The 22786-nt window shown below is 43.3% G+C and overlaps 1 protein-coding gene across 1 annotated transcript; it reads left to right on the top strand.

Moving 5' to 3' along the window:
* Positions 1 to 14599: 14599 nt before the first annotated feature.
* LOC140650224 (opsin-5-like) lies at positions 14600 to 20304 on the top strand. The gene is made up of 4 exons (XM_072858271.1): positions 14600 to 14672; positions 17913 to 18206; positions 18811 to 19142; positions 19957 to 20304. The coding sequence occupies exons 1-4, from the start codon at positions 14600 to 14602 to the stop codon at positions 20302 to 20304; spliced, it is 1047 nt and encodes a 348-aa protein (XP_072714372.1).
* Positions 20305 to 22786: the final 2482 nt, after the last annotated feature.

Here is a 22786-nt window from a genome sequence, read left to right as displayed (position 1 = left end):
AGAGATATTAGAAAGGAGACATCTCATTTTAGAGATGGAAGAAAAGAAAACACAGAGGACTCTTTTGTCTAAACAGAAAACTGGAACACAGTCGTGGTGTCCCAGGTGCCGTCTCGGGGCTGTATCAATGGGAACACAAAAGGCAGTTAATGTTGCTTATTGCACTGCCAATTCTGCAGTCCATGCTATCTCCTTGCACCAGTTCCCTTGCCTGATATTGGAGTAGTTCGAAACCTTATGCCATCTCTCTAGGGCAAAAGAGAGAAATCCTACTTACTGCTGCTTGTTAAAAAAGAAATCATTCTACTCTTTCAGAGGTTAAGTATAGTTTCTAGGCACATTCTGAGAGCAAAACTCATATTCAGCCTACCTGAAAATCCAAATTGGGCTCCATTTTCAGAGATCTGTATTCATGCCTTATCTGTATTTCTTTATAGAATTTTCGAGAACAGAAGTCCAGTTCTTGCCCCAGAGGGAGCTGCATTCTCTAATAGATAATATGAGTCCATACATCTGAGATAAGTCTGTCAAGTTCACAAAGTGCTCTGAGATTTCAAAATACAGCTATTATGGAAATAGCCATTGTTATTCTTGTTTTTAATAGCTGCTGACAATCATGAATATTTTGAGGATAAGTGCCAAGTTAGAAGCTGTGTTTGTGAATAGAGCTTTTCAAATACGCAAGGACTCTGTTATGTTTTGGGTAATTTCGTGAGAAGCTTTATGTTGGTGTGTCTGGACTATCATCTGAGAAACATCTGGCGGAAGGGGATCAGTCCGACACAACAAAGACTGGCAGTCATACTTACATGTCCCCTGGTGGAGCCAGTTTATGGTTTTGGTTGTGCTAAAGATGTTGTGCACTTTGTCTGTGCAGGGCTTTATCGAATTTACTTGAGCTGTCTGAAACTCAGCATTTCCATTTCATGGCAAATGTTGAAGTTTCACAGCATATTCTCATTCTCAGTATGAACAAAACCACAAGTATAAAAACTTTCCTGCCCATTTAGAAGAGTGTTGCTTTAAGAAAACATATATATATGTATGTACACAGGAAACTTCACTTCAAAATGAAATTGTTACTTCAAAGCTTATTTTGGGTTCTTTTTATCTCTGTATTAGTTCATTATCTCCTGACATAATAGTTCTAGTGGTCCAGGATATGGCACATCTCATCACACTGTATCCTGTCAGGATATGGTCCAGGTATGGATGTTATTACTAGGCAACCAAGTGGGAAGTTTCCAGTGCATGGGATTCAACTACAATTACCTAATTTTAGGTATCTTCTTTGTGTAGTGACTACATTGGAGCTGGTGGCCAAATTTCTGGTTTGGAGAGGGATTTTCTACAGCCAACAGAACCTAGAGTGTAGTTCAAGTCACTCTAAAGTAGATACCTACATTTAGGCAGGTGAACTGCTTTCCAGTCTCTATTGCCTGTATTGACTAGTTCTCCAGTATGTATAACGGGAGCCTAGACTCTGTTGTAGACGTGTACATGTAGGTTTGAATTTGCTGCTGAATTTCACCCTATACTGTTCACCAGTGGGATGAGAGCTTTCTGAGAACAAACTAATGGCAATAATTTGAAGCCTCTTGTCCGTTTAATATTATTATCTTTGGAATATACCTGAGACCATTTTGGACCTGTCATCCAGAACATGTAACCAGAGCAGGGTATATCAAAGGCTATCTTGTCACTGAAAAAACTTGGTATATTTTTAAGCTATTAATATAAAATCCTACTGAGGCAAAGCTCTGTAGTTCATGAAAGACAACTCAAAGCCGACTGGGTTTACCTGAACCTGTCTCCACTAGGGTCTTGTGTTGACTTAGCTGTTTGATTTAGCAATCAGATATAAAACCACAACATTTTTGAAGCTTGTCTAATGAAGATGCTTGGAGTGAAATTCTTCCGACCACATGTCAATGTCTGAATCTGAGAAAATTACCTCAGGCTCCCTTTACTGTCAATGGGAAGAAACAGGCATTTAGAGTGTGAGTCATCTGACCTATTTTAGATGTCCATTTTGGAGTGATGAGTTGCAGATGAAATGCTGACTTCTCTCCATTGAGTACCAGAGAAGCAGAGGGTGATCAGCTTAGATGTAGATGTCTAATGGGATTAGATGAACTCACCCCATCCCCACTTCAGAGTACAATGAGGGTATGCTTCACCTTATCAGCAGGAAATAGCTTTGTCACCCAACAAACACCATGGCTGATATGGGATCTGTCCCGAGACTAATCTGCATGGAGATGAGAACAGCCACTGGAACTGGAGCTCCATTTCCATTTGAGAATGATTCACAGCCCACTGAGGTCAATGGGAATCTTTCCACTGGCTTCAGTGGGCTTTGCAAACCCTGGGGTTTCGGCATACATTAATTTAGCAGCTGGGTGCCACAATTTAAGATAACATCATTCTTCTGTTTTTTATTATTAATGTTTTGCCAAAGGTCGCCACTCTTGCAGCAAAGCTGGCAGAACAAAGTGAGTCATAGACTAACATGGGTGCTCACTCAGTCGTAAAGGCTGTGTATATGCTATCCTGTTAGTATACGTTAGCACAACGATCCCTTCCCTTAGTACCTGAGTCTCTTCTGATTTGGTCCATCTGGTCCACAGTCTTCATTATCACGGCACTCAATACTCAATCCCTTTGTCCATCTAATCCAAGGCTGCCACGGGTCTGTGGTTTACAAAGAACAGCTTCCCCATCCAATCTGAGTGTTAACCGCCTTCCTCAAAGAGCCCCAGCAGTTTGGTCAGCTGGCTCACCAGAGACAGGAGTAAGTTAGGGGGTCTATTTTAAACTGATTATATAGGTTCTCCTTATGATCTGTGAAGGGCAGGTCACCTCCAGCTGAAGGCGGGTGGGATGATGTTTCATATGGAGGGTGCCTGTCTCTGTGCTTTAAGGGGTGCCTGTGGGCAACTAGCGTTTACAGGACTGTAACCAGGATGTGAATCCATCACTAACTGTTTCCCTGACATACAAACTCTATCCTTTCATCATTTGACCATCCTGAAGCCTACATCTCAGTAGCAAGTCTGGTGGATTAAACAAACGACCTCTTGTGATGAGGGGACTGAAAGTATCTTTGATAAGAATTCAAAAGTAGACAAAACTTTTGGGATAAAACTTCATGTTCTTCCTCTCTGCCAGACAGGCAGAGATGTTGCTTATATGAGGGAAAACTGATAAGAGGAAATACATTATTGGACTCTGTTACTGAAGCTTGAAACTTCATTAATCAACAATAAGTAACATGAAAGGATATTGTAGCTTTTGGGGCAAGTGAAGACTGGGAGAGAAAATATGAGAGTTTAAGGATTTGTCTTATTTTTGTGGCATTGTGGGTGCTTTTGCAATAGTTATACTTTTACTCACCCCACTGCTCCAATCTTCCTTTCCAGTTTCTGGGCGAGATTACTCTTTTGTGCCTGGAGAATGCCTCAGAGAACATGCTATTGCCTTACTAGCAGAGCCTTACAGGTACCAACAATTTTCTGCAACAACAAAGTGACAAACTCATGTTCCCCCTGTTGTCCAGGTCAGTGTGCTATGACTTTCACAGTCAAACTAGGATCATTCAAATGCTAAAAACATCATTGTCCCAATTGTGTTTCTACAGGAAGAAACTGATGATTTAAAACCTTTGGGAAAATAATATTCAAGTTGGACGGCTAAAATACTTTTTCATTTTTAAATAGCAAGCAGGATTTATGGCTGTTGCATGGTCTGAGGAATTTCAGATTTTGGTAGTAATGGAACCAAGGAGAATATATGCAGTTTAAAGCCTTAACTCAAGATCTGAGACACCTAGGATCCAGTTCATCCTTTCCTATAGGTTTCTTGTGTTGCCCAGAATAAGTCTGTCAAGACAGGATTCAGCTTAACCAAATCTAGCCACCTCAAACCAGGTGGCTTGTTTAAGACACCTCTCTGGGCTCCTTGTAATGTCAATAGGCACTTCCAAATGGCAACTGATCTCATTCAGATAAGGTGCATATTTCTCCACCAAGAGTGCCTGTCCTTCACCGTTGACTCTAGAAGAAGTCTGGACGATCAGTTTAAACTAGATGTGAAACTTTTAAAAGGTTTTATTTAGCTGAAATAAATTCTGTTCTAATGTTAGCATTATAAAATCAATTTGAGTACATGTGCAGACAAATATTTTAATATATTCAGTTACAGGCAAAAATAGATTAATATTATCCTGTCAACTCCACGCATTAAAGTGGTCACAAGTCAGTATCACAGAAACGATGAGTGAAAAAAGCATCACAATTATGATTCTTTATTTACCTCATGGTTTCTGTGCCTGTTGTAGTCATGCTGCCAGAGTTTTTTTAAATAACCGTAATGGATAAAGATGGTCTAGAATTTTCCCTTCTGAATGAATACAGAGATTCTCTCCTAATGAGGAAATGGAGTCTACAAACAAACAAACATGTTTGCAACACAGACTGAATAGAAAATGCTCTTGGGGAGGGATTCTCCAAGTGACAAGCATCTCTACTTCCAGATAAGCCAAAGCGTGCCCCCAAGCTCTGTGCTTATGTAAGTAAAACAAGCCACCAACTGAGCTCTGAGCAGCAGGGCAGGTGGCATAGCACAGCTCAGATCTACCTGAACCTTTTTCCCTCCCAACACAGGAGGGAAATTGCCCACCAGGAATGGTCCCTGGCGCACTGGTATCCTTTGAATCATCTCCAGACATTGCCTGAGGGAATGCTGATTTGCACAGGACAGAACTCTGCCACGAAGTGTGCTGGCAAGTTAAAGGATATAAAGAAGAAGAAGAAGAAAGCTTTACTGACATCCATAGTTCAATTTTGGGGCATTAAGGAACAGAAAGATTTAATCACTTGCCGAAAAGCAGACAGGAAGACTGTGGCAAGGCAAGGAACTGAACCCAGCACTCCCCAGGGACTGGTTTTTTTTTCCCAAGGCTAGGTTCATCTCTGTTTTTCCAGTGTAATTGAGTGCAGAAAGTATTCACAGTTGCTGTTGCTGTTTTTAAGCATGGTCTATTACAGAGTAATCTGAACCAGTGTCTTAAAAATGAGACAATATTTTTTCCAATGTACAGCAGATTACTTAAGCAGCAGAGGAATTTGTATCATGCCTACCTAGGGATGCAGAAGGCTGCAGTGATGCATAGCTTTTCCGAGGCCTTTTGTCTTCTTAGTAGGTTTTCACTGTAAAGTGGCCCTTGGAAGGTAATCAGAGGGATAACTCAATATTAGCAAAGAGTAGCTGAGCACTGTTTGAACATGAAGGAAATAGCTGAAAGTTTCTCTGTGCAAATACAGGGAATATCCACTAAATATTTAACTTACCCCCTGATCCCACTTTTGTTTCCTGTCAAGTATCAAGAGCAATGAGCAGAGCACCTGACTGCAAGTTAATAACACTTGTGGGAATTATTTTTTGCAGCTTAGATGATCTTTTATATCCCTGCAAAGGGCATTTCACACCACTGCAAAGGGGGAGTGAAGTGCCAGGAAGTAAACCCTAAAGCACTTTCCAACCCAGAGGTGTGGGATATGCTCTCTGAAAGCAACATGTAGCTGCAGCTGAGTTAACTTGGAAAACTTGAGCAATTAAAATGCTAGTGCCTAATATCTAATAATATCAAGAAAGTAGTTCAGTAGTTTCTTTTCTTTGCCTCACAATCCTACTCTGTGCCATATTTACAGCCAGCTTGAAGATTGCCAGTTTTTTATAGCGAGGATTAAACACTATTTGGCTTAAAGGGTCAAAAGGCCATGGAAAGGAAGTCAAGACAGAATAGCTGTGACTTCTCTCACTTACATAAATATAATCTGAAGGCTGAAGAAGAGACATGAACATGATTTTGCAAATTTGATAAAGACCTCGAAACAGCAGAGGGTCTTGACATGAGGCTTCTGGTGCCATCCCTGCTGCTCAGGACCCTTAAACTCACTCAGCCAAGCAGTATCTTTCACATGAAGTTAAGATTCCAGCGAAGTTGCCTTAGCAGTGGGTTGTTGCATTAGTAGTTGCCGGGCAGGCAGCTATGCTGAATGCTGTCCTTAACAGGGTCATTTTAAAAGTACTGTTGGTGCTACCACAGCTTATTGTAGAACAGAAGTTTTGTCTTCCCCATTCTACCTAATAAGAGATTTGTTATCAGCAAGTCTCTGTTGTGCCTTTGTTTCCCAATCTTTCTGTCTTCTTTCTCCGTTAAACATTGTGTTCCAGATTGAACAAGGAAACCTGTTCTTTTCCATCCAAGAGAAGCATCTCCATGAATTTCCACTCATATTTTCCACTATATTTATACAGGATTCAGTCTCTCAGCTATTTTTCTCTTACAAGTCTCTCTAAATAATACGTTGTAATCCTGGCATTTCTGAATTCCCAGTGTGGGTCCATTTAGAAATTAGTAAGGGTAAAATTAGCCAAATCCTAATGTGAAAGAAAATTGGCCTCCTTCTTAAAACTATTGTTGTTGTATCACAATGGTGGTGAGAGGCATAAGCCAATAATGGTGCTGCATTGTTACCAGACACTGAGCAGAAATAGTAGGAGATCAGTCAGACCTTGAAAAATGTACGATCTCAGTGGATAAATCAGAGGCAGAAAGAGGAAGGAAGCGACTTGATGAGTGTCACACAGTAGGCAGTAGCAGGGGCAGAGCAGTACCATCGAGTTCATCTGTAGTGCCATATGAGTGCACCCTTGAACCCTACTCCACTGTCTGTCTGCACTGGATACACAGCCATGCCTGCTTTGGTATCACACCCCTGGTCCGCTGTATTCCTGCCTTTGTGGAGAAACTGGAAGAGGGAATAAAGGTGGCTGCACCTTGGAGCTTCAGTCCTGCAGACAGTGTTTGTAAACCCAAACAGTGTCCAAAGACTCCATGGTGTCAACACAACTAGGTTACACCATTTGGGTAAAGAATATCAGTATATACTTCAGCTTTGTCCCCAAAGATAGTAAAAGTACCTTGATCTTTTATCTCCCACTCCAGTAACCTTTTCTCTGACTACCTTTAAATAAATGTAACAAGCTCCCCTCAAAAGAAATCCCCCTTTCCCTCCTCCAGTGAAGCATGCAACACCAACACAAGCAAGGATGCAATCACTGGAATCTACCAGAAGCAGCACTGGGTGGGTTTTATTGTCCTCATGCCTATGTTCAAAAGTGCCCTCTAGTGTTTGCCATTCCATATGACCCTGCATGCCAAACGTCCCCATTTGTGGCCATCGCTGCCAGACCCTGTTTTGTCCTGTCTCAATTCTGCCAGATCCTAGTCCTGCTACCAAAGTTAAGGAACAAAGAGAAGGACCGGTTTCACCTGTGCTGTTGGAGTGATGCTACCTCTCAGCATGGTTCCGTATTTCCCAACAAAGTGGAGAGAATTGAGTTTTGTCATTCAAAGGAAGAAGGAGTGAGTCCAAATCAGCACTAGGTCATATGAAAAAGAAACAAAGAAGAAGCAGAGCTGAGACTAGTCTTGGGGAGACTCCTGAAGAGCTGGTCGTCCTGCTCCCACTGCTGCTGGAGGGATCTGGGCAGGTATGGCCCCAACCCTACACACTGTGATCCTTTTCTGATGTCTGACTCCCAGTGGCATGATTGCTATTTTGCTGCTTCCAGGGCACTTCTGAGTTTAGGATTACAGACAGCCAAGTCTTTGTTGCCACCATGCTACAGTTACACAAAACTGGAGAGTCTTAAATTATTCAATCTGTTCACTGGCTTTTTCGTGTGTACAGTGGCTGCTTCCCAGCCACTCCATGCTTCCCAGTCCACCTAGAGGTGTGCAGAGGATGATGATACAGAGCTACTGAACAGGAATATTCTTGTGGTCCATTCTACAAATTGTATGACTTTTTCCCATGGTCTGAATGACATGGAGGAACCATGAATAAATGGAGTGCAGGACCAAAATGCAAAGGAAAATTCAGTGGAGCTTGCTACCAAAAACTACTGTCAATAAATGGTGGGAAAATTACTTAAACTCCAAGCAAGTGTCCCCTCATGGTTATTTGTGCAATATCCAACATAACAGGACATGAATTTGTCTTTGAAACCTTGAAAATGAGAGGATTAGTGCTGTCCATGCTACTATTAAACTGAGGTCTAGGAACACTGTCACCGTATTAAATATGAGCAGGTTTGCATTGTCAAATTCCACACCATGGGCAATAGATTTTATTCTTCTCTTTTCCTGACATAATAGTAGTTTTCATTTTATGTTAGCACCTTTGGTGTCATTTCCTTCCCGCTCATAGTGTATTAGTGTCTGTCGTCTCACACCTTTGAAAGAAATAGCTATGATATGCTTCGCAGTTGCATGCTGAATTAAACTTTTTGTATCTTATTACCATCTTTCCCTTCTCACCTCATGCTATGTTTCTGATTTGTCTTGTTCTCATACTGCTTCTCAAATTAGTGCCTTTCATTTCATATTTGGGAACTGTGAAAAAAAAAAAAAATTGTCCCTGAGAGGGCAGTCTGTTGCCCAGTTGAAAAGAGCTGGCTTGTCATGTCAGGGACACGACACATCTTTTCTCCACGTGCCACTTTCCTCACAGCTGCATATTTTGTCCTCTCCTTTTCACCAATGCAGAATGAGTATCAATGGTTACCAGCTACAAACCGATGATGACGTGGTTGTTTAATAAATGTGAGCTTCTGGCTTTAGTTCCATGATATACTTACTAATGCTAGTGTGGAAGTTGTACAAGTTTTTGTTTCCTCATATCTCAATCACTGGTCATTCGTTTAGTGTTAAACTGCTATTTACTCTCACCTCAAACTGCAGTAGCATTGAACAACTCTTAAAAGTGAAGAATAAAAATGATGTAAAAAGTCTTAAAATCATCTTTCAGTCCTGTGCATACAAGTTGGTCTTGGGTTTGGAGTCTGTTTTCTGCTCTGGGGTCAAACACTCACTGGAATAACAGCTGCAACTCAGATCTAGAGTGAGTCTCTAACTGCTACGGTGGAGAGCTGTACTCACTTTGACTGGGTTAACCAACAGCCGGGTATTATATGCAAAAATGGTTTTAGTGAAAGAGCAAAATTTATTGATCCAAACTGGATTCTTCAAGGGGGCAGCTACCTTCAGTTACTGTAGAGGGAAGCTAGGGAGGTTAGTGTCCCTAGACCAAGTTTAGACTTTGTAAATAACCCCTCAGGCAATAACATGCGAGTCAGTGCAGACGTCCAGAAGAAAACAATTTACAAATTACTATGCTTGAGGTTGCAAATACCAGCTTAAACAAGATTTGGTTGTTGAAAACATACAACTTCATGAGCAGACTCTGAGACTTCAACTTAAATGCTGATTCTGGTTTTCATAAATGGAGGTGAAAGCTAGAAGCTCAGCTAGAGGTCTCAGCTCAAAGATGAGCTTCCAAAATTAAGACTGCAGAAATAGCCTAATAGTTAAATGGAAGGAAGTTGTAGGAATTCCTGGAGAATCTGATGAAGTTGTCTCCTCCAAGGAGTTTGAAAAACGTGGGATTTGTTAATGAAAAAGCTTGAGTGTGCATCATGGCAGACTTGTTTTGAGGCAAGGAGAAGGCACCCAAAAGGGACTGTCCAAACAGGCTGCTTGCATACTCTGCTCAGCTTGAAATCTCCGAGTCTTCACAGAAGAGAAGATCTGGACAGAGCAGCCAGAGATAAACAGGAACAGCAAAGCCATGCTCCTCTTCTAAATGGTACATGTCTATTTTTGATAGATGTGAATTCTGTGCTGATATGGACATAGATTCATAGCCCTCTCCAGATATCACGAGATAGAAAAGATATTGATATATGATACCAAACCAAACCCCATATTCTGGGACGAAACAGCTCCAAAACTTGGGACATTTTATCTCTGCAAAGTGAACTACCACATCCTGGCAAACTGATAATTCAGAACAATTCCTTTGCTCCTACAGATTCAGACTTGCAGGCCTTCAGAATACTCTTTTTTTTTTTTTTCTTTTCTGTGGAAAGGAAGAATAAAGTTGTAGGATGTTCTAACTTGGTAGCTTCAAGTAATTAGTCAACCCATACCTTGTTTTTACATGAACAATAGGAACTTGTTTTATATACATGTATATATTGACATCAAATATGTATGTATGATTTCATGGTGAGTTCAGTTTTTGTTTGAAGTTTCACGTAACCTTTCAGAAGTGAGTAGGTAGCAACTTTATTCTTCCATCTGTTTAAATTAAAGAGTACGTTCTTAAATTGAAGGGAAATTTCACAAAACAATTCTAAAATATGATCCCTCAAAATTGGGTCTGTCAAGATGTATAAACTTTAACTGTGCTTTGGTTGTAAACAGATAATCTAGATTGATCTGAAGTGCAGAAGGATAATGCTGGGTACAACTTGCTATTGTTAAACAACACATGAATAATGCACTGGGTTTGGGATCAGTCAACTCTTCTGGTTTTAATCATTTATTTTCTTTTATTCCATTTCATAACTGAACTGTTGATGTAATCCTACCCCATGTGAATGCTAAGTTCAGGGTTTCACAATAAATGAAATGACATCTAAACCAGCATGAATTATCCACACAGTGTAATCTAAGGTGCCCACAAATTTGGAAGAGGACTGGGCTCCTGATGTAGACTCCCTGGCTCTCCAGGGAGTAATTAAATTCTCAGAAAAATGTTTTAATCTTGCCTCTGGTTTCTCTTTGCTTGCCTGAAGACATTTAATGTCTTATTTCAGTAGTGAGAGGATGGACCATGCAACAAATAGGAAAGCAGGAGATCTGGCTTGGATTGGGTGACATCAGGCTCCTTGAACTGAGCCTGCTGTTGTGTTTTTACCAAGAAGGCGAAAAAAAAACGTTAGGTGAGCTGACTGCATAGCACAGGCCAGTAAACTTCCCAAAGAATTTTCTTTATCAGACTCTATTATAAGATATCTGATATCTGATATAAGATATCTGATATCTGATATCAGACTCTATGATAAGCTCTATTTGAGCACTAACTATCCTTTAAAACAGTCACTTCTCATCTAATGACTGCACCTTCAGAATCTATTTCTCAGCTAAATGTTTGCACCCACGATAAGAGCAAAACGCATGGGGCAACATGCGGAACTAAACAGTGTCATTTTGTCTTCAAAACAGATGACCTTACTGGGAATGGTCCTGGGCCCATTTTAGCTGTCCTGTGCCTGGGAATGACTTAGGACAGTGCTAGTTGGCCCAGCCCAAAATAGTGCCAGCAACTGTTCTATGAATTTAATAAGGTGAACAGTTGGATTCCAGCATCTTTGTGGTGATCTGGCATTGTTTAATTTACCTATGTTATGGTTTTGTGTGCACTGTAGAGAATTAATTGTCAGAATGCAGCAATCTTCTGCTTTCTGTCACAGGATTTACTGTGTCTTTTGCTGACTCTAGCAGACATTTCTTCCCCAAATTGGGATCAAATGGTAACCTCTCTTTCTTGAACAGACTACACTGATTTGATCGAGCTATTTAAGACTCTCGTTACTAGGCACGTTTTTGAGACATCATATCTGCCCCTTTTTAGCCTTTTCTGATATGAGAACTTCGTTTCATAATAAATATTGTATGTATCCAACCTTCCTCCTCTAAACTGATACTCACTTGCTTATACACCCAAGGCTTGAGAGGCATTGCAGCAAACAGCCACATTCAGCTCACTATCTGCTGCCAAGGAACATTCGGTGAAGGACATCTGCACTGAACAGCTAATGAGTAGGTGCTTGATTTCTTGAGTTAAGTGGTGTCATTATTCAAAAACCGTATGAGACTTTGAATGAGACCACAGAGGGGCACTGGAACAAGTTGCCCACAGAGGAGCTCCACCTCTTGTGGAGTCTCCATCCTTAGAGGTATACAAAACCCAACTGGACCCAGCCTTGAGGAATCTGCTGTAGCTGATCCTGTTCTGAGCAGCGGGCTTGAACTAGGTGATCTTCAGAGATGCCTTCCAGCCTCAGTGATTCTGTGATTCTGTGTACTCTTTTCATTGGATCAAGGTTTGGAACATCAGTCTCTCTTCACCCAGGTAAGAGTCAAAGTCCCTCCTGCTCGTTTTGCCTTCCCTCTACCCATAACTCATGCCTTCCTAGCTGTCCAGTTTAAACAGGAACTTCACGACCTTTTTGTCTTATCTGCTTAGATTTTTCAGACCAGCAATTTCTGTCATTGAATTAGAATTTTATAAGCTTTGGAGAAGAACCGGTGGACTGTTCCATCTCCTAGCACTTATCTATGCCATAAATACATGCAGACTTGGTTGTGCTTCTACTGACTTTGGAGCAACATGGGATGCGTTGGGGGAATTTTTCAGAAATACTTGAGCTGACTACACATAAGCCAGCCTCAGTCAAGAAGTAGTTTAGCACAGGAAAATGGTTTCTGAGGATGGGAATCACTGGGTTGTAGCATCTCTTGAAACCTCCACTCTGATAATACTAGGAAGTACAGAATCTATTCTCCGATGGAAAAATAGGCATTCCCTCTCTGCTCTCCTCTGCTATATCTAGTCTATATCCAGCTCCTGGCAGCAGGACTTGGGAACTAGAGCATTGCTGTGGGCTAATGAAGCCACCTAACTCTTAGTAATGCTCAGTCTCCTTTAAAAATAAGCTTTGTGTCTGTGACAGCAGAATTAGTACTGAATTTGGTATCCAAGTTCTCTATTCAGTGCTGGAGGCAGATTTAGTAAGAACAAAACTCATAACACCCAGCATGCTGACAGTGGGGAAGCCTGATGTGGGGCCGTGGTCTCAGATACAGAGATTTTGTTTCTCTGAAGTGATAACTATACCCTGAGCAGCACCTCTGTAAGATTGGTTCACTTTGAAGCTGTAGCTAGTGGTCAATACTGAACCACCATTACCCCTGCATGTTTTTTTATGCCATAGCTGTCCATTGTAAAATATATTAACAATTTTTGGAGTAAGGGCTCCCTTCAGCATCACAGAGAGTCAGATACCATTTGTTTTCTCTCCCTCCAATCTTGTGACTTAGGTGTGGTGCAATCCAGCTTCAAGTGGAGAGGAAAGCACCTTTCTGTTATGGCATTTTCCTCACCCCAATGCATCTATAAACTGCAGAATAAAACACTCTTGCAGGAAAAACATGTATTCAAGTCTCTGAAACCAGAGGAGGGAACCGATTTCTCCATTTCAGGGAGGATGGCCAGCTTTTAGGACAAACGTGCCCTGAGAAGGCTGTGAGGGCTACTGAGCCCTGTGCTCCATGTGTTGTGTTGCATGTACTTGGGTGCTGAATTAAACTCCTCAAAGTTTTCAGTGGAGGGATGCCTGGTGTGTGAATCCCGGACAGCTTCAGCAAGGAACAAGCATAGAGACATGCAGCAAAGCTGAAGTGGCAGCATATCTGTGCATGGCCAGTTTTGCTTTCTGGTGAAACTCAAAGCTTTTAAAGTCTCTCAGATTCCTAAGGATTTCAGAATTTAGGCTGGTACTGCTATACTTCAGTGCCTAAATTCCACCTAGATTGCACATGAGATGCCTACGTGCTCTTGGGGATCTTAAAATTCCCTGTGTCAGAACAGAGTAAAATAGGCCAAGCAAAGAATGATGCTAATGCAGCTTAGCATATCCAGGTACTATAATTAAATAATTTAGAATAGATCAGCTCTTCAGTGTGCTAGCTGGGTGCTGCCCAGGCTAAAAGTCAAGTTAATGGCATTGCAACTGCAGAGCTGTAAATTACATGCACCAAAATCAAGACCTGCGTATGTAAATTGGTAGATGAGCCTGTAACACATGGAGCCTGGAGCAAAACTTAGCATTGTTTATAAAGACTGAGAGAGTATTATGATGATTTTAGGCTCAGATATTATAAGGAGAAGGTAAACTTGGATGTGAGGCGTTGCTCGCCAAGTAAAAAGACTGGAGGGTCACTAGACTGAACGGAGAGCTTGGTTCTGCTGTGGTGCTCTGCAGCTGTGTGCACCAGACTGAGCATCCTCCAGTTCTGCCCTGGAGCAGCTCTGAAAGCCCTGCCTTCAGTGGTGTGACTTTGACCCTTCTGAATCCCTGCAGCGAACAGCTTTCCTCTAACACTTCAACACAGAGATCCCCCCACCCCAAACTTGTATTTCCCATAGGCAGCCATGAAGCTGGAAAACAAACCTCCCAACCTTCCTTCTCCTCAGCCTGGATTTATTTCCCAAGGCTGCTGATGGTTGAACGACAATTGCTTTTGCTCAGCAATGGCAGTCTGAAGGGATTTGCATTGTGAAGGTGCTTGACAAGCCAAGGAGCAGAGCGGTGTGAGAGGAGGGAGTGGGTGGAGAGATGCTCTGCCAGCCAGGCAGCCAGGCAGGCGGGATCGCTCTGGCAGTGGCTCTGCCTCGCTTTCGCTCTGTCTCCCCAGGGAGGGAGCCTTTCTCTCACTCCAGGCTTCTCCCCTGCCACACAGAGGGAGGGAGAGAGGAGAAAGCAGAAGGGTCCTTTCACACAGACAGCACCCAACCGTCCGGCTCACATCTGCAGCAGGCAAGCCATGAGGAAGGGTCTCTTTGCCCCTACAGTCGCTTCGCCTTTGATTTAAAACTTTCGCCCACTTCCACAAGGGACAATGGAGGAGCAATACATTTCCAAACTCCACCCCGTAGTGGATTATGGAGCTGGGGTCTTTCTTCTGATCATAGGTGAGTTCTGCCTTCACCGCCTGCTTGTTTGCTTCAAGCCCAGGAGCAGACACACCGGGGCTGCCCTGTCTGTGCTGTGGTCAGCGCCGGCAGCTCCAGAGAAAGCTGGAGGGAAATTATAGAAAATCGGTTTCCACATAGGTTCCTGCTTATTGCCTTCGACTCAGTTGGATGCCAGGATTAAGCTCCACTCTCAGATTTGCAATCTTTTGTTTCGATGCTGAAGACTTGCCAGCATAAGTTTGCCTCTGCGGCATCACAAGTATTCAAAATAAGTTGTCTACCGCTGATCCTGGCATCTCAGCCCTCTGAACTGAGAGATGAGGCAGCCCGTTTCATGAGACCGACCAGGGGAGAGCAACTTTGGTCTGACCCTTGTGGGGGGGATGTTCATTATGCCTGGAAAGCAGCTGTCTCTTGGTAGGATAAACTGGTATAAAATAGCAAAGGGTTTCCAAATAGAACTTCTGATTTCTATAAAGGCCTGTTTGCCCTGCTGAAGGCAGATTTACAATGAAATACAAGTGGGGATATGTACCTGTCTGCTCCAGCATGGCTTTAGCTAAGCGTTTTCTTCCTTGTCTGTTTGTTGCATGTACCCAGGTGATTTGTTTACTATCGGTGTAGATTTGGAGAGGAGCTGAATTGGTTTAGGCATGCAGTCCAATTGAATTTTGCTAAGGTCCGAGTACCTTCGTCCCTTCAGCTCATTTGAAAACCCTGGTTGAGATGCATTTAAGAAAGACAAGCATAAATTTTTGTGTGCTTTAATAGAGAGGCTCTGGGGAGCAATGCTGGGCTTTAGCATTTCACAGCTCCCGCCTGTTCCTGCACCGCACTGCACTGTGCTGTCCCCTCAGTTGTGCTGACAGCAGAGTACAACTCAGGGTGTGAAAAATCACTATCTGCGAAACAACGAAGGGTTTTTCTTTTAATGCAAGTCAGGATGCCAGCTCCTTTCTCACACAAACATAAATATGTAGATGCAGTTAAGGTAATGGGACAAGGCAGCAACAAAGGGGCTGGAGGCTGGAGCTCCCCTTGCTGATATGGCTCTTGTGCCACCACGCTACAGTCTCACACCTCTCCTAAGGGGCTTTTAGGCACAGCTTCCAGCATTGCATCAAGAGCCTAAGGGGCTTCAGGCATAGCTTCCAGCATTGGATCAAGAGCCCCGTGTAGCAGCCAGGCTCACTACATCCCATATACGAAGCAGTGAGCTTAACCGGAAACCGTGTTGTATTTATCCGTAGCTTTGCCACCTCACTGGGGGCTGCAGCAAGGCTTATTTGTCCCCTGTTTTCATTAGGAAACAACAAGGCCAGGGCATGGGCTGCAGCACTCCCCACAAGCCTTTCTGCTATTTACTAGCCCACTCTTGCACAGCTTTGTCCCGTGCCATCCAGCAGCCTCACAGGCAGTGGGATGGAGGGGAATAGCATCTGTCAAAGTAAAGGAGAGGGTGGGCCTGGATGTCTACCCCTGACGGTAAGACGAAGAGCTACTTCCTACCTCTTGCGCAGTGGTTAGGGCTGTCACAGAAGAAAGTGAACTGGGTTCATCTTCCTCCTGCAGCCTGAGGATGTCCCAACCTGGGGCTGTCATTTGGCAGGAGAGTGCTCTTCCCACCAAGCCGCAGGTTGCTCTCTGTCAGCAAGCGGTCCCGTGCCAAGCCACCGTGGGCACCTCTGCGTGTGCAGGCATACAACTCTTCAGAGCTCAGGGAACTCTTCAAGGATGTGCAGAGGTGCCAAGTGAACGTGTGTGGTTAGAAAGTGAATGAATGAAGGATGTGGGGGTCTCAGATTTGTACCTCTGTTCTGTTTAAGGCTTTCTCTTGGCATCTCTGCCCATCCTTGGATTTATGCCAAAGTGTTTATTCCATTTTGTTGCATGCGCCTTTATTAATTCCTCTGCGGGCACTTTATTATGGGGTATCTGTGAGCAAATGCAGCCTTTCTGCTTTCACAGCGACAAGGGAACACGACAGAATCTTTTTCTGTTTCCCTACTTTACTTCTGACTTTAGAGGACACCTTCTCAGGAAAACCTGTGATCAAAACGTAGCTCCAGCACAATGTTCACTTAAAAGAAAAGAGAAAATGAGTTGTTTGCTACGTGTACTTTTGACACTGTTGTCATGAATGCTTTGAAGCCCTATGGCATATCTGAATAATGTATGTCTGACAAGTCCTTTTGCAAAGCAGTCTCTGGTCTGTTGCATGCCTCTGGCTAAACAATTTCTGTGGTCTGTCTCACTGCACTCAGAGACCACCAGAATAGTGCGGGTGTCTGAACGGCAGCACGTAGTGATTCTCAGCTGCTTGACCATCGAGGACCCTGAGCTGCCCAGCCAGCACATGTCGACTATCAAGGCAGCTCAGAGTCCAGGAGGCTTGTGCAGGGGCTCCAGTGGCAGATACGTTGCAAAGAGGGAAGGCTTTGGGAAGTGGAGGGCACCAGATGAGAGAAGGGGACAAGCAGGCAGGAGAAGGAGAAGTAAGTAGGGGTATTACCAGGGAAAAATGAAGGTGGATAGGCCCATTTTATTTGATAGTATGTTGTGCAAGATACTTAAGAGAGTGAAGCGAATGGGTGTGGGCTATTGCCATGATAGGAGCCTCAGGGAAATAGGTGGGATATAGCGCATGGAGAGGGGTGTGTGACATGAAGTGAAGAGCTATAGTGTGGTATAGTGTGGAAGGGGCAAGATACGGTCTACTATTCATATGACACAATTTCCCCCAGTCAGTAAGGCTGGCCAGCACTACAGCAGGCTCTGAACAGAAATCTGAAGCACTCTTTGCTCTAGCAGGTCCGTAGTGGAAACACAGCCTGACTGGGAAATCCCTGTCTAGCAGGGAAGCAGGAATCGAAACCCAAGAGCTGGCTGAGGCCAAACAGTGGATGCTGTGGTGAGGCTGTGTGAGGCTGTGTAGCAGCTCTCAGAAATGCCATCCAGGTGGTATTTCCTATCTGCTGTCTAAGAGAACAAGTTTCCTTGCCAGCAGAAGAACAAGGTTTCATAGCAGGTACACATCAGTGTGTTTTCAAAGCATCAGCACAGCACTGTGTTGGTCTGGAAGATGCCGAATTCTGGCTAGTGTCCTGGTCTGTCCTGTCTTCTAGACTTTAGTCCCAGGCTAACGACCGGTATTTTTCACATCCTTTGTATACAAAAGCATTTCACAGGTGTGCTAACTATGTGATATTATTGTCTGTGCTGATTCTTCTCTTCCAGCCATCCTGACAATCCTTGGAAATTCAGCCGTCCTTGCTACAGCTGTGAAGCGCTCTTCCTTCCTGAAATCACCGGAGCTGCTTACAGTCAACTTGGCCATAGCAGATATTGGAATGGCAATCAGCATGTATCCGCTGGCCATTGCATCCGCCTGGAACCACGCTTGGCTGGGAGGAGATGCATCCTGCATATATTATGCCCTGATGGGTTTCCTTTTTGGTGTCTGCAGCATGATGACCCTGTGTGCCATGGCTGTGATTCGATTCCTTGTTACCAATTCATCCAAATCTAACAGTAAGTACTTACGTTTCTGGTAACCTTGTAGTGGTGCGTTTGGGCTATTATGTTCAGAGAGGTACTTTGCTGAATATGGCATGGAGTATTAGTTCAATAGCTGTAGGAATAAGCCTCAACTTTTAGTCCAGTATCAAACCTCTAATGTTCCTAGAAGGATCTGATTAAATTCCTTATTAAAGAGTGAGGCTTCTCACTTCTCAGTAATACCAAGTGAAACTACCTGAGGGTGCAGAGACCAAATTTTTTGCTGGACCAGGCTGTCTTATCTCCCTATTCGTGTGCAAGCAGACATACTGACACTTGAGAGGAAGGAGTGTTCTCCTGGCATTCCTGGACTGGGAGCACGGTACATTTTGGGTCAACTTGATCTTGTAAAGCTGCCTGACTTACCAAACTTTAGTTCAGCACTGAGGGCTGCGCTCAGGTCTCACCCAATCCATGGGCGCTTTCTGTTATGTTTCTCAAGAAGACCAAAGATTAGGAAACTGCAACAGCAGCCCAGGAGTATCTGTAGCCACCATCCTTCTGTTGGAGAAGTTATGGCAGAAACCACGTTGCTGAGATGAGGTCCATATATGCTTGCTCTTCCTCTTTGTTGCAGGTAACAAAATCACCAAGAACACTGTTCGTGTCTTGATTACTTTCATCTGGCTCTACTCCTTGCTCTGGGCCATTCTGCCCTTGGTAGGCTGGGGCTACTATGGTCCTGAGCCATTTGGCATCTCCTGTACAATAGCCTGGAGCAAGTTCCACAGCTCCTCCAATGGCTTTTCATTCATCCTGAGCATGTTCCTCCTGTGCACAGTCCTGCCTGCACTGACCATCGTTGCCTGTTACCTGGGAATTGCCTGGAAGGTTCATAAAGCGTACCAAGAGATCCAGAATATTGACAGGATCCCTAATGCAGCTAAACTGGAGAAGAAGCTGACATTGGTGAGTTATCCCAGTGATGAGAAGAGTCTGCAGTAATCAGGAGCTAGCAGAGAACGGTCTCTGCTCATGCATGGCTCATGATGATCCTTCATTGCTTTTGTCTAGTATTGACCAAAGATGGAGATATAGCTTGAGGCTCACCCATACTCTGCACTCCTCAGGGGAGCAGGAGGCTCCTGGAATCCTTGTCATTTCAGTAGCTTGATCAGGATAGTATATCGTAGTTACAATGCATCTTGTTAAATCTTTAGGCAGTTGCATCCAAGATTTTCACGGACATAGATTTCCAGTTATGCTGGAATAGCTGTTGAATCCTTTCATGTTGTAGCTGGGGTGGAGGTCTTGTTCTGTCATCCTAGGTATTTTGATTGACTGAGTGGCTATTCTGAGTGAGAGCTACACAGAAATTCTGTACGGAAACAGGAGGTTTTAATATAACATTTTTTCAAATAAGTACTTCAGTTGCTCATTTCTTGCGGAAAAGCAGAATTGATCCAAGCTTTCTAGAGGCCAGTCTAGTGGTGGGCTCTACTGTCTGGTTTGGCTGTGTCTCCCATGACATATTGCCGCCAGTGTCAGGGAAGGAGATGAAAACAGCAACTGCCTCATAAGAAACCCACAGTGTAGATCTGCTAGGTGGGAATAAAAGCACATATGCACTGTCCAGTGTTACCTGTCCTCATATCACAACATAGCAAGCATACGGTTTCAGGTATGTCAGCTGGTTCAGGTGTGGTTTCATCCACACACCACATGTCTAAGCATCAGACCCAGTCAGCGCAAGCTGAGAACTGAAGCCCTGTTTCCCTTTCAGATGGCTGTGCTCATCTCGGTCGGCTTCCTGAGCTCGTGGACACCGTATGCAGCAGCCAGCTTCTGGTCCATATTTAACTCCAGCGATTCCCTACAGCCCATCGTTACACTGCTGCCCTGTCTGTTTGCCAAATCTTCAACAGCGTACAACCCTTTTATTTACTACATCTTCAGCAAAACTTTCCGTCGTGAAATTAAACAATTGCAGTGTTGCTTTGGCTGGCGAGTTCATTTCTTCGGCACCAACAACTCCGCTGAAAATCCTGTGTCGATGATGTGGAGTGAGAGAGACAACGTACGTCTCTCTTCAGCTGCAAAGGTGGAGAACCAGGGAGCTGCAGCTCGCTGAAATGCAGCGATGGTTTCACAACATAGGTCGAAACTTGGGCTCACTCATGGGTCCAAATGAGTAGGAATGCAGCACGTGGGGTTGTCACTGCATATCTTATGTCAAATACAGAGGTTTAAATATATATTTTTAAGCAACTCTCAAATATTGTCTTTAAGCTACACAACAAAAAAAAAACCACTATTTTTTTCAAGAATTTCCACTTTAGAGGAAATAGGTAGATTTATGTACTAAACATAAAAACATATAAACTAAACTTATTTTCAGGAAAACAGCTGTAATTAAAAGAGCATTTATTATTTGGGGTTTTTTGTCTTATACTTTTGACTTTTTAATGCAATCTGTCTGCAAACTCTTGGCTATATCCGTAAAACAGCCATCAGAGAAAACTGTAGGTTGAACACAAAGTGTTACCAAATAAATACAGCTGAGGGTGTAGCTTTCCAGCAATACAGACAGAAAACCATATGGGTAGCAAGAAATATTCACTGCCAGGAAAAGATGATAAAGTGGCTGCTATCAAAATGTCTTACAGAGATCTACAGTTCCTTGCTCTGCCAGAGGTATCGTTCTGACTCCTCAAAACACAAGCTCGAAAAGGAGTCGAGCAGCCTTAGTCTGAAGGGGTTAGGTGGGAACGTGGCAGTCAGCGAAGGATGCTGTCTGCGTATCGCAAGCAGCACAAGGAGAAGTGAAGGAATCTCTCAGCGAAAGGAACTGAGCACTTTTGCTGTTGCTTGCTGAGGTATAACAGCTCTTCTACCATGAAAGCTGTTGGGGCATTTGTTTTCTGGAGGAGCACTCTGTAGAGCGTACAAAAGACATCCCCAGGATAACCTGCCCGGCAATAAGTAATCCTGCAGATGCTGTCCCAGCTCTCATCGCTTCAGTGGGAGCTCCTGAGATATCGAGTTCCCCACTGGCTGGAGCACTGACACAATTGCAACCGAGAACAGAGTTTGCTGATTCAGTTTAAAGCATACGTACGACCGTAACGTCATCCTGCTAGCCAGTTTTAATAGAAGAGATTCTGAGGTGGAAATTATGAGCTCCTACAGTTTAAATCTCTCTCCCTCTGACTTAATGTTTGTGATTTTAAGGGACACAAACACGTATCTTTAGGGTTTGAAATGTTGCACAAAATATGGCTTGATAGCTGCAGCAGTTCTTGCTTCCCCTGCTTGTTCAGCTGACCACATCTATCTTTGCATTAGGTTTGGCGAAGACAAGAAGAGTTAAATCACAGGCAGATTTGGCACAGATTTTAACCAACAATGTAAAACAATAGTGAATGGACTTTGAGTTCTTGAAACTACCACACTCAAACCCTAGTAATTAGTTTCATTTTATAAACTTCAGCTATGGCCAAGAACAGGATTAAAGGATAGGCTTAAACACTTCTGTGGCTATGAGAATTTCTGTTACTGTGGCGTGTGGATTCCAAAAGAACAAACACAATGAGACGTAAGCTGTAACATACACTAAGGCACAAATTAATTACTAAGTCGGGGGTTAGGAAACTTTAAGGAGCTTGCCTTCCCCTGAACTCCTGCCACTGGCAGTGTTGCCAACTCTCATAAATATTCCACTAGATCAAACGAGGCTTATTTGTAACCAGTTGTGAAAAATTCCTAAATTAAGTTGGCCTCCAGGGCGACATTATCTTGTCCTGGGTTGTCACTCACAGATGCTCCATACGGAATGAGACTGCGCTCAGTCTTCTGTCCCAAATATGAAGAGGTGAAGCATCCTCTGGGAAACAGTCACCTCCGACAGCCCATGGCACAGGAGAATGGGAACAGGGAAGAGGAATGTGGGGAGCAGGAGAAAACACCAATAGCTGAGAGGGGAGCTTGTGAAAGCTGAAGGAAGATCTTTGGCAAGAGGAGAAGACGCAGGAGAGCGTTACGCAAGTGTGTTTGTGGGGAGGACGAGGAGATGGCAGAGGGAAATGCAAAAGGGACAATAGTGTAAAACAAAAGAGGGGTCAGAGCAGTGTGTCGGCGGGTGGAGAAAATGTTAACGTGCTGGAAAGGGACTTCTTATGGTACATGTCAATTATCAGCATTTTTTCAGCTTTAAAAAGTAACCTGCTAGGAAAATGACACTGTATTTTAATAATCATCTTCCACCTCAGAGTTTTTGCTTTCACTTGCTCAGTGGCTTGATGTTTAAAATACATAGCAAAATATATATTCCCATCTGCTAATTGCAGGTTTGTGAATGGAACAATGAGATGCGCATTAATAATGTAATGTAACGTGAGCTTCCTCTGTGAAAAATTTAGGAGCAGAACAGGTCCACATCCACTTGTAAATGCTTTTAAAGTGTATGTAATATGAAAAATATGCCACTCTACAATACAGACAAAATCGCTGTAAAACCAAAAGATCTGTGTATTGTTAATGTTTAAGTATAATGCTTTAGTAGCCTGATTTATTACCTGTTTATGTACTTCATTTTTAAAACTCAAAGTCCAGGT

This window comes from Ciconia boyciana, chromosome 3, assembly GCF_034638445.1.
Source record: "Ciconia boyciana chromosome 3, ASM3463844v1, whole genome shotgun sequence".
In the NCBI taxonomy this organism is placed as follows: Eukaryota; Metazoa; Chordata; class Aves; order Ciconiiformes; family Ciconiidae; genus Ciconia; species Ciconia boyciana.
This window is presented reverse-complemented; position numbering and strand designations above follow the sequence as displayed.

Excerpts from the sequence above, each read along its gene's own strand:
- LOC140650224 (XM_072858271.1), top strand. The coding sequence starts at position 14,600 with ATGGAGGAGCAATACATTTCCAAACTCCACCCCGTAGTGGATTATGGA. Across the intron at positions 14,673-17,912 it reads GGTCTTTCTTCTGATCATAG|CCATCCTGACAATCCTTGGA; the intron begins GTGAGTTCTGCC and ends CTTCTCTTCCAG. Across the intron at positions 19,143-19,956 it reads TGGAGAAGAAGCTGACATTG|ATGGCTGTGCTCATCTCGGT; the intron begins GTGAGTTATCCC and ends TTTCCCTTTCAG.